A 12,915-nucleotide genomic window follows, 5' to 3' on the forward strand; every position below is an offset into this window, starting at 1 on the left:
TCGACAGTGAAAGCCTTAGTAACAGCTGTCTTACTGAATAAAGGTCGACAGTGAAAGCCTTAGTAAAAGCTGTCTTACTGAATAAAGGTCGACAGTGAAAGCCTTAGTAACAGCTGTCTTACTGAATAAAGGTCGATAGTGAGAGCCTTAGTAAAAGCTGTCTTACTGAATAAAGGTCGACAGTGAAAGCCTTAGTAACAGCTGTCTTACTGAATAAAGATCGACAGTGAAAGCCTTAGTAACAGCTGTCTTACTGAATAAAGGTCGACAGTGAAAGCCTTAGTAACAGCTGTCTTACTGAATAAAGATCGACCCTTTATTCAGTAAGACAGCTGTTACTAAGGCTTTCACTTTGGCAGTGAAAGCCTTAGTTACAGTTGTCTTACTGAATAAAGGTTGGCAGTGAAAGCCTTAGTAAAAGCTGTCTTACTGAATAAAGGTTGGCAGTGAAAGCCTTAGTAACAGTTGTCTTACTGAATAAAAGCCTTAATAACAGCTCTCTTTTAAACAAAAACTAAAAAAATATTTCCAGTAACACCTCCCTCTAAATGATCATTGGTGAAGTTTTCAATTCTTATAACTTAAAAAATAGCAATGGACATTTCGAGGAGAAATTGAACTATTACGATCCTCTCTTACATTAAGAAACTAACATTAAATACCGATTCATTTCCGTTGTGCTCATGCGTGTGTAATAGAATGTTAGCATATATTGTAAAAAATAAATTCACATTAAAAAAAGTAATTATTGCTGTTTCTTCGAAACATTTTGTTTCTAAATTAACTGTTATTAATTTTTTCGTTATTAGAAGAAAAAAAGCGTTAACTAACGACAAACCTCATTTTATGTTAATATAGCGAAACCATTGACGATATAACTTTAAAAAGAGGAGGCTAACATCGTTGTAGCTGCCGTCTATAGAGGCAAACTCGAGAGAATTATATAGCTGTGGCAGAACTATACCGACACTAGCGTTGCCTCTGGGTATTTGTCTAGATGGGTATATATTCTAGAGTGTGTTAAACACTAAGGCCCTAAAAACAAAAACTTTCACTAACTTTTTACGCTTTCTACTTTATCTCCTTATTATCATGTACCATATAAGTTTGTTGTCGTTGCGTAATAATAATAATAATAATATCGAATGTAGCCGGACTTTGCAATGAATAAAGCAACCGACAAATCACTGAAATCAAACTAACGGATGTTAATGTATTTTTAATCTTCTCTGCTACATAACCACGCTGTGGAAGTAATACAAAGGAAATCTCTCTTTAGGATTTATGGATATGGTAAACAGAGGATGGAAGAGTAGAGAATAAAATATATTGCTCACTTAGCAATTCAAAACCAAACCATAAATTAATGTAATTTACATAATGACTGAAGATACATGTTTGTTCAGATATACATATTTATATAAACTATAAGACCCGTATGGGAACGTGCTTTGTTTAGCATTGGAAAAATAAACGTTGAGTATTCAAATCTGATCTGTATCCAAGACTGTATATTACAAATTATCAGGGTTAAGTCTAACTAAGAATTAACCTTACTTATTTGAAATATTATTCGGTATTAACCACACTAACATTAACTATGCTGCTATCAACAGATAGAGAAGGTGGTTAGCTGATGGTTAAATATAATTTTTCGTTATTAAAAGATATTTTTCAGTGAGAATTGTAATGTACATGTTATTTTATTTCACGTTTAATATAATCCGAAGTACATAAGAAGACTTTTAGAAATGTCAGAGCCCATAATAATTCCACGATAATACTTTTAGAAATTGCAGGGTGGATCCCACAACCCTTGTAGCTTCGTGGCAACTTTTATAACGATAATAAAGTAATACCTTTTATGCACTAATTCAGCATTTTGTTAGATTATGAAAATATTAATAAATCGGTAAACTCAGTGAAGTTGCTTCACTAGAAACCAATATAAGAACAATACTAAGAGTGGAAATGAAACGTTATTTTCAACAAATATATATAAGTAAGATCCATACTGTACTAAAACCTAAACATGAAATTCTATATTTTCTACTGTAATTCCAATAATAGCCCACTACGTTTAGCCAGCTTAGGAAATTTAGGTTAACTTTTCATCCACATAGTAAGGTAAAAATGCAAAACTAATCACATACCGTATCTGGCGGTGTAAAAGATGATCCCATGTATAAGACAACCCTGGATTTTTTAAGCCAATTAAGTGTATTTCTTTGGAGTTCGGTGTATAGGACGACCACTATTGTCAAGTAAGTCTAGGATGTTACTTTTATAAAGACATTCTTAGAAGTTATTTTCAAACTGTGCTAACCTGTGCCCTGGGGTAATCAATAATTCCACAGGTGTTTTTTTATGCTCTTCAAACGCTACAGACATGTAATAAACAACTTTACAAAGCTGATCTCCTTTTCTAAAAAACAACTAAACCTTAAGATATAGTGATTTACTATAAAAGCATGTTTACAACACTAGTGTACGTTATAGAAACAAACTTTTTTTGATATGATATTAGCAATATTTTAGTATGGCGGATGAGATCAATACATTTCAATTCAAAAATGCTTTGGTTAATTGTAACTAGCATGGGAGATAAATGACTTCTAGTTATGAAGATTGTTGTTGTTTGTTATTAAGCATAAAGCTACGCAAAGGGCTATTTGTGCTCTGCCCACCACGGGTATCGAAATCCGGTTTCTAGAGTTGTAAGTCCGCAGACATAACGCTGTGCCACTGGGGGCAGTTATAATGAATCGAGACAAATGATACAATTACAAATATGTTATTGTAACGCAATAGGTGACACGATGTCAACCCACTTACTCAAAAAAGCAAACCAAAGTAAAATGAATAGCATAGTTTTGATTAAATATGTTATTAACCGGAGAGTTCTTACTGGAACTCTATTTTTGAACCTGTGTATAAGAGTAAAGAGTATTGTCTTATACACCGGCAAACACGGCAATAAATATGTTTATATGTACATAAAACATCTTGATCAATAGTGTTAATTAAAGTAACGTTAAAGAAAGACAGAAGAACAATGACCTACAAAACACAAAAATTGGTGGTTTGCTTCATATGCTATTACTGTTCGTTGGAACGAGTGGCCCCATTTAGTTCATTATAATATTAAGTTATTCATTACTGTTGTTGTTTTGTTTTTTAGTTAAACACTATTACCTCGTCAAAAGAGATTACTGGCATATAACCATTGATCATAGGTCGGAACCTGCTCATCTTTCAACATAAAATTAAATATAATTCTGTCACACTTCTCCTTTGATTAAAGTTAATATATATATACAAAGTACTAACAGTATTTTAACAATTGCATGTAAGTAACAACAAGAAATTACTTAGTTCAAAATGTAAAGTATAACAAATTTGGTTGTTAATAAAAAAGTCTTTGATCTTAATTTTGTTGCTAGTTTCATATCTTTTCTATGCCAGCTTTGAACAGACACAAATTGGAAAGCTTGTATATATACCGAAATATAATTCTGGCAATTTGTATATGTAAAAACATAAGTAAATATAAAATATTCAATGCTTCAATTATTTTTAATGAGCACAATCAGTAGGTTTTGAAATCTATTAACTCTCATATTCCACCTTTTTCATAATAAATAAAATATGTTATTCAGGTATGTTCAGGTAAAATTTAAAAAATCTTAGTTGGTGTTCTGCATATAGTTGGTTGACATCCTCGTAAACAGGATATAAAAGGTCATAAACTTGCACTGATTTTCTTTCTTAGACAAAGTTTAAATACCACATTGGTCACTCTCTAAAAGCTTATACTTGATTGCCCCTGTTTCTGTATCCTTTCTTACATGTAGTGAGGTATATATTCAAGTTGAGGGGTGGTACAGAAGTTTGTACACATTTGTAAAAAAGATGGGTAAATGTGGCGACAATCAGTCTGACAACCACAGACAAGGTGGATTTGTCTCTATGGGAATTCTAGGTATTTTCTGACTAGAGGAATGTTTGGATTCATATGATTGATGCATACTAGTAAGAGCTGTGACACTTCCAGGTAGAGGGGCCAGCATCTTTCTCTGATTCTATGGATAACTGGGGCAATCAAGAGTGTTCCTAGTTAGCAATAAACACTGAGACAATGTCTGGTGATTGAGTTGGATGTAGAACAAGATGCCAAAATCTATCCATACGTGTCCTTTATTTTTTTTGCCCATCTTGTCTGATGGCACTACAACTCGAGGTGCACAAGTATTCACACTTTTGGTGGATGAGGTAAGCCTCCCTTGAACAGTGTTCCAGATACACAGTGGTAGGCACAGTGGAATTAAGAACCTTTATGCACCACTATGTCAAAATGATGCCAAGAAGGTTACCGTGTGCTAGTGATAGTAAATGATTATCTGAATTATTCCCTAAAATGTTTACACAAGTTTCCTTGGAATAGACGGCTTTGGTATCAGAGATGCTGAGATTAGACAGTATGTTGTTCGATAATATATTTATATAAGTAGGAACGTGATGACTAGGACAGAGTTATCTCTAAGATGTATCACAGATTTAACCATATGGACAACAAAGCAGTCCTTAAGTGAATATGACTTTTTTGGAAATTATCTTAATACGTTGCATGGGTGCTCATTCCAAAACATGTCATCTCTTAATCATACAGAAAATCTCATTAACAAGCTCATAGAAGGACTGTTGAGTTGACCCATCTATCATTGCGAGTCTTAAGGGCATCATGTATTTTAAGAGGTTGTTTCTATGACAGCGTGATTTGAAGACTACGTGAATTCAATATCATACTATTCAACTTATGTAACACACTAGCCCTTTCAAGATGTTAATAGGACTTACATCAAAAAGAACTAGAATGAGAAAAGTGTCTCATCTATATGAATGACATATTGGTTCTTAGTCACATGTTTCAAGCTGCGACTCAGAACATGCGAATAGTATTCCAATGCATCAAGGTTGCAGGATTGAAATTCAAATCATGAAAAAAGTTTTCCCTTGTATATTTAAGTGGAGTTTTTCAGTAATATACTAGACATAGATCCACTAATACTGTAAAGATCGTAGTGGTCAAAGACTGGCCCCCAATCTGAGACCAAATAACAAATCTACAGCTTCTTAGGTTTTGTGCTGAACTACTGACAGTTAGTAGTTAATTGCTCCAAGGTAGTCACACAATTTTCTGAATTCACTAAGGTTGTATGTGCTTTGTGTGAGTGTAGAAAAGTGAACTTGCGTTCCTGTCTTTAAAGCAAATTTTACATAAAACACTGGAACTGGATTATCATAACATTGTTGAGAAATAGTGTAAACACTGCACCACATGCACTGCCTGCAGGAAACTCCAGCCATGTCTGAAAAACCTTCAGCAGATAATTGCCATAGACATAGTAGGCCTCCTTCATAAAACTGGGTAATCCTCACGTGCTGGTTGTTATTGGTTACTTCATCAAAGGAATTGAAACGTATCCACTGGTTAACATGTTAATGCAGTCAATCACTGATGTGTTGATCAAACAAGGGATAATGTGATTTGGAGCACCTTGAAAGATCTATATGGATAAAAAGACCAATTTTAATAGCTATTTGTTTGCAGAGTTTTATATAACGTTACGTCTGATGAAAATATATCATCCTCAGTCTGAGCTTTGGCTGAATGGGTAGTGCAGGTCGTCATGTGGATGCTTAGGAAGGTTATTAACCATTATAAAACCGACTGGGATGGGCACTTATCATATGTCGTGAAGCCATGCTACACAAATAAGCAACAATCAGCTGATGTTTGGATAAAAGTGCATATCTAGTGGATCTAATGTAATGTTTTTTGCCCAGTGCAGGGACAAGTAAGATGTAAGTGAGTATGGCTATGATAACTTCCTACAGCTTGTAAACACCTTGTTCTGGCTGAGCTGATCTGTGTCTCATATGTTAACAGTTCAATGATAGGAATTATAAGTTACATGATGTGTGTAAGTGCATTAAATGCAACACTGAGATAAAACTATGCCACAGAAAAGCCTCACAAAAACTGGCTGCTCCAGAAATCAGAGATGGATAAGCTAAAAGTAGAATGTTGGAAAAACAGCATCCCTCTGTTGTCGTAAGCTGTTATTCTCGAAACTTAAAGAGTAAAGATGTATATGTGCTAGCTACAATCATGATGAAAGCAATAGAACAGTTATGAGGAGAAGATGAAGAGACCAAAGTACTGACAAACCAGTGGCAATTTGTGATCATAGCCGTTATATGGTGGAGTTGATCTTACTAATCAGGTTTCATAGTCATACCAGGTTGCAATAAAAACTATGAAATCTCACAAGAAGTTAGCAGTTTGAACAGTCTCTTTATCTATCAGAAACTGGACTCATCAAAAATTTTCAAATTTCTAAGTGATGTTATTCCAGAATTGTTACTTGAAGAACAAGAAGTTGATGAAGCCAATTTATATGTAGAAAATTCGAAGAGACTCACAGATTTTATGGCTCCACTAAACTAAATGTACAGATGAAATATCGTGTCTGTTTCAAGAAGGGAAGCAGAAAATAAGGTAGATATTTATGTCCGAAGTGTTCACACAAGCCAGGACTTTTATTATTATTATTGGCGAACTTTATTACCCTAAACTCAGATACTGGTAACAAAGCCTGAATTTGTTACTTGTATTGTATCAAGTTTAATAAGAACAATATTTAACCACTATGTAGCTAGAAAAGTATATTTCTTTGTCGAATATTATATCAAGCCAAGTGTTATGAAAATTGAGCTCATAAGTTGAATTATAAAAGCATCAGAAGTCAAAGGGTAACAGTCATATGTTTTGAGACTGATTTGTTTAATCTTATGTTAATTTGAAGATTAATAATTCACCGTGAGTTTTTTGTTGATGTTTTTCTAATTTTGAGTTCAATTTTAGTTTCCTGCTCATTTTGTGACTTCAAGTTGACTGTATTTTGTTTCAATATTACATTATGTTTAGTTATAGTGTATGTGTTATTTTATGCTTACAAAACGAAGTAAGCTTTTGAAAGTTGTTTCATTCTTGTTTTCATTAGTCGACTAGATTTTTTGATTACAATACGAACATATGACAATATTCATTTGGGGAGTTCAAGATTTGGCATAGTAATGTGTAAAGCGGTACCTTTCTTTTTATTATCAACGTCACAATTAGTAGTTTGTAACTAAAGTATATATATATATATATATATATATAACTAGTTCCATGTTATTAACCAGTCATTGAAATTAAAAATACTATAAATGTTTTAGATTCTTTGAACACACAGTTAAATCATTTGTAGATTAGAAACACATACACCAGTATTTTGATTACGTCTAAGATAGACGTGATTTGTCAAACGATTATAGAAAGGTGCGTTTAGTTCATGCATCAGTATTTTTTCCTCTTTTTCTTCTCCACGCCTGTCGTCATGTGCTCAACGTCTAAGTCTCACTAGAGTAATTCTGACGGTGTTGAGCACAAGGAATTCCTTCTACTCATTCCCCTTTCCGGCCCCTGTACCAGTGAAAAACCGGAACTCTGCTAAAGGTCGCCTTAGTCGTTACTTTGTGTTGATGATGTCGCCACAGTGACCATGCGCAAGATGCGTTCAACGTAGCTTAACAAAATATCACAGAGGCATTCCTGCTTATCGCAGTCAAGACCACATATATTAACACCTACGTCGAATAACTAAACTTTTTATTTCTTTTTTTTTATGTCAGTTTTTATTAATACTTCATAGAGCTTATAAAATTGTTGGAAATTAATCAGTTTTGAGACCATGTGTAAAAAAAGGTATGGGAAAATAAAACAAGCACAAACGTAAGCGTATGCAAAGGAACGTATGTAAAAACGAAGAGGCACACACACATTATGACTACTCCTAGGTAGAGAACAGTTACACTGACTAAATAATAGCTTCTATTAAATATTACCACTCAACTTGATTGTAAATTAATTAAATTTAACCTCCCCCAACCACAGTAAAATGCTCATGTTGCTTTTAGATTGCAATAGATGGCGGTAGTGTACAATTCAATAGAAACAATGTGCAAAACAGAAATGTTACTTTGAGCCACATTGTTTTAAAATATTTATATATACATATACATATAAAATTGTATAATTCGAGGGTTCTTACAGTATATTAGAAAAGGAAGAGTCCGAGAAATACTGTAGGTAAGTCAGTCTGTTGTTTATCTCCAAGATTTCGTTAGAGTATATCGCTAGGGTGTTTATTCAATGAGGGTATTTTTGTTTTCTACACCATACCATCTAAGATTGCAAATTAACTGGAAGGGCATTTTTTTCAAAAAAGATTAATTGTTATTATTTTATTATATCATTAAATAAGTAATATCTAATCACCATAATACATAACGTTCAATGAGGTATCAGCGCTGGTTAATTCAGTGTCAGAATGTTGGCTTTTTCTGGTAGATCTGTGGTACAGTTTGATTTGTAACCAACATGTGTGTAGCTGTTTGGCTAATGATTTCTGCAAAATATATTTAATCTTGAACCAGCGCAATAGATACTTTTGGTTCAGTTTGTTGGTTATTTAAGAAACTTCTGTGATAGAAGGTCGTGATATTCAATCTATAGCAGCACCATCTTGAATGGCAGTCTTTCAATTATATTTGGCATTTCTGTGAAACAATATTTCTGAAGGGGCTAATCTTTTGATTCGGAAGTTCTGTGTTGCACGATTATAACATTCAATCAAAAGGGAAGACATTCTGGAGGCAGTCTTTTGTTATTTCTGGGACTTTTATATCCCGAAAAACAGACTCTATTTTTTAATATTGGAAACTCATGTGGAATGGTTTTGTCCAGTACAGAAAGTACTGTTGGTTTAATCTGTTATCTTACCTCATGACTATGTTTACATTCATGTAAGTAAATCCTATACATTATAAGAAAAATATGTATATATAAACCTTAGCGATTAAAAAACGTCAAAGGAGAACACGAAAATAGTGTTATTTTCATAAACAAAATTATCTAAAATTTATACATATTGTATCTTATTTTATCAATATTTCGCAACCTCAAGATACGGGAGTAAACTGTGAGTGCTTTTCAGTTTTAAACATTTCTTTAAGTGTAAAAGAGAAAAGGAGAAAAAAAACTCTACAAACAACAATAACAATAGTAATAATATTGAATTCAAGTACATTGAGCATTTTTAAATATACTGTCGATAAAGATCCTACCAAAATGTGGTTCCATCAGACAGCCAGTACTTCACAAATAAAGTCCATGATCGTGGATATTACTTGTCTGTTTTTTGTTTAAATTCATTTCCGCATAACTTCTATGTTAAATCCACTTTTAAACGGACTTATAAACAGGTTATACTCCGACCTTCCTAGATGTCATTGAGTCCCTAAAAAGGAATACAAATTGTGTTAGAATAGCCTTTTGATCAACTGCTTATTTTAACAAATATAGTAAACATTTTACGTTCATACCTAATCACCCATGCGATAGAGATTATAATAACTATAATAACTATTTTTCTCTCTTATTTTTTCATTGGATTTCATGAAAATTCGATGTAAACTGTTACAGAATTTTTATTATCAATTGTAAGATGGACACTTTGGATCAAATGCTTGTTTGATCAAAGGCATTACACATTTTATGCTACAATGTATATATATTATATTTAATTTTTTGTGTTTTGATTCTTTCTATCCGAGTTTGTTTCACATCCTTTTAGAAATCTCTTACGTAAAAATATAACAATAAGTAAACAAAAAATCTCTTCAGATTTTTGGTCTAAAAATTAGGTCGGGGGAGGGGGGGGTCAACTCTAGGGTTGGCCGGGTTAAATTAGAAGATCTCTCATATCTTCATCTACTTCTAAAGTGTTTTTTCAACCATAATTGATATTCACAATGTAGCTAGCTGGATGACGACAAGAATGCAGTAATTACATCATTTAATTCATAATCTGTTATTCAATGCAAAACAAATGCGTCATCTTGGCAAAATATTACGTACCATATGCTATGTTCATAACGATGTGCATTTGTTTATCTCAATATAATCAAAAAATACTTCGCGTATCCTTCGTGCTCCTGACATTCCGATCTGGCTGATGCAAACACAAAGTTCCACCTGATCAGAAATTGTAATGAAGCTAACCGCAACGCTCCAAGCGTCAAATTTGACAGAAAGAAGCTGTACTATTGCTCAAGTGGGCTACAGCACAAAAATCCTTTGCATCTATACACATGTAATACTCGCTGTTTATATGAGCAAAAGCTACACACATGAGTGACACCATCTCCAGTTTTGATTTATGAATTCAATAAACATACTAATTATCGAATGCTATAAGTCTTCCCAGTTTTAAAACAAGAGCATTATTTTGTTTCTTCCCTATATCCATCTTTCGAGTTTTCTCACACATTTTCCTCCCAGTGGTATGGCTGCGGACTTATACTGCTAGAAACAGGGTTTCGAAACCCGTGGTGGGCAGAGCACAGGTAGTCAGCTTTGTGGTTAATAACAACCAATAACAATAACCCACACATTTTATTTTTCCAACAGTTCGCCACGTCGACGAAAATTAGTTATCAATAAAACGCATGTGTACTCCCTATTAACATTGTAAAATATGAATTGTTGACATACACAGAAAATATAACTTTTAAAATAGCCTTCCTATTCTTGTATGCTCTGTGTCCTAGCATCTCCAGGATTTAATGTTAGAGAGACATGTAAACAACTTGACAAACGTAGAGCAGAAAAAATGTCTCAAGTATGTTGCATAAAAATTGTTAAAACTTCTCTGTATCAAAGTGATATCAATCAGCAATTTGGCGCATTAAAGGTGTGTGATCAATGTAAAAAATAATCTATGTAATAAAAAGAACTATGTGTGTCAGTTAGTCCGTGCTTGTATGCATGCTAGCTCAAGTGGAAACCCAGTATTCTTATTGGCTAATTGTACAGTGGTACTTTTACGTATTGTAAAACATTGTAGAACATGCATTGTTCTATACGAGTGCAAAACTATGACGTTTATGACATTAACTTTAAAGACAGTTACTTGAGTAACAAAAAACAAACACGCAATGAAACACATTAAGTTAATTCGTTATTTTCCAGCGGCTTATACATAACGCAATACCATTACATCTCAATGCAAATTCTAAGATGCGCCTAAAGAATCGACAACTAGACTTAAAGTTTAAATACACTTCGTACATGAAGCACGGGTTTACCCGCTGTATAATCTGTGAGAATTACTCTTAATAGTTACTGCCACAGCTTCATTCATTTCGATGTCCTACAGCTAACACATTACTTGAAAGAAAATATAGGTTTCAGATGATATACAAATGCGAGTTATAAAAATGTACTCACAAAATATTTACAAAAAACAACAACAAGAAAACATGACAACAGTTGATTTTTACATTGCTTCATACCATAATTTCAAAAATTCACTATTTTATAACTACTATACGTTTTCAACTATCTCAATTCAAGGGCCTAAAACCAACAATTAGGCCTAAAGTTATTGGTGTTGATGGACCAGATGCTTTGCTAATACTTTAGAGGATAATAAAAAAAAAAGGTGTTGATACCATTATGGAAGGAAAAAAGAAAAATAAGTGAAGTAGTGGCAAATGAAGATAGTTTATTTTTACACTTCTTGACACCATGATACTAAAAATTCACTATTTTATAAAGTCACTTTATAAAGAGTTTCATCAAGATAAAGTCTCAAGATCTTAGTCAAAGATGGCGATTGTCCAAAAAGACAATATAGTTATATAAAAAATGTCGTGTACAGAGATATGTTTCATTTGCAGTCATTCCAATATTTTTACACATATTCTGCTTAGTAGGTTTTTCCATTTTTGTCCAATTACATAACATAACAACAGAATTAGTTAAAGGATTTATCTATTTAAAACATATACCCTTCTCATATATATAGTATTTCACTTAATAATGCTGCATATGTGAAAAAAAATGTTTGGCTTTGGCTCATATGGCACACCACACGCTTCACATGCGGGAGGTCGATGATTCAATCCACTCTATATCCCCCTTTTCTTTTGCTAAACCGTGTTTTAGTAGACAAATAATTTTTAGTACGTACATCGTACGCAAAGCACGAGTTTATTTTCTTGCATAAAAATAACCTAATCTACAACCTAAGAACGAACATTTCCATTCAATGCATGTATTTCGTCATGTTTGTTTGTTTTGAATTTAGCGCACAGCTACACGAGGGCTATCTGCGCCAGCCTTCCCTAATTTAGCAGTGTAAGGCTAGAGGGAAGGCAGCTAGTCATAACCACCAACCGCCAACTCTTGGGCTACTCTTTTACCAACGAATAGTGGGATTGACTGTAACATTATAACGCCCACACGGCTGAAAGGGCGAGCATGTTTGGTGTGACGGGGATTTCGAACCCACGACCCTCAGATTGCGAGTCGAGCGCCCTAACCACCTGGCCATGCCGGGCCCTGCTAAAGGGGTAGATCTCAAGAAATACATTCAAAAACTGTTTAAAAGCTACAGATGAAAGTATTTGTTTTAAACCAATAGCAACGTTCGATTCTAGATAAGAAATTATATTAGTTTATTTTTTATAACGTGACACGCAACATATAAAAAGCAAAGCAGCACATCACACTCAGTGTACTGTACAGATAATTGTAGTTATATCATATATTTATATTGTGAAATCTGTCATTTTTTACATAAAATCAAAATAACACAGCTCGCCCATGGGAACAAGTCAACGTCACTTTTGTGTTTGTTACTCTACACTTCACCCACATACTTTATAACAGGTACTCCTGAAAACAAGGTATGTGTGTGTGTTTGTACCCTACAATGCATACTGCTAAGATCAAGGAAATAT

General features: G+C 33.6%; 1 protein-coding gene across 2 annotated transcripts in view; it reads right to left on the reverse strand.

Annotated features, from left to right (window-relative positions):
- LOC106461024 (transcriptional activator cubitus interruptus-like) overlaps positions 1–12,915 on the reverse strand; it is a 92,986-nt gene that overhangs the window by 47,673 nt on the left and 32,398 nt on the right. For both annotated transcript variants that reach the window (XM_022387833.1, XM_022387832.1), the window contains one exon: positions 9,235–9,407. In XM_022387833.1, the coding sequence (XP_022243541.1) occupies positions 9,235–9,250 (16 nt within the window). In that variant the 5' untranslated portion in view covers positions 9,251–9,407. The remainder of the gene's footprint in view (positions 1–9,234; positions 9,408–12,915) is intronic.

Source organism: Limulus polyphemus, unplaced genomic scaffold (assembly GCF_000517525.1).
Source record: "Limulus polyphemus unplaced genomic scaffold, Limulus_polyphemus-2.1.2 Scaffold882, whole genome shotgun sequence".
Taxonomy (NCBI): domain Eukaryota; kingdom Metazoa; phylum Arthropoda; class Merostomata; order Xiphosura; family Limulidae; genus Limulus; species Limulus polyphemus.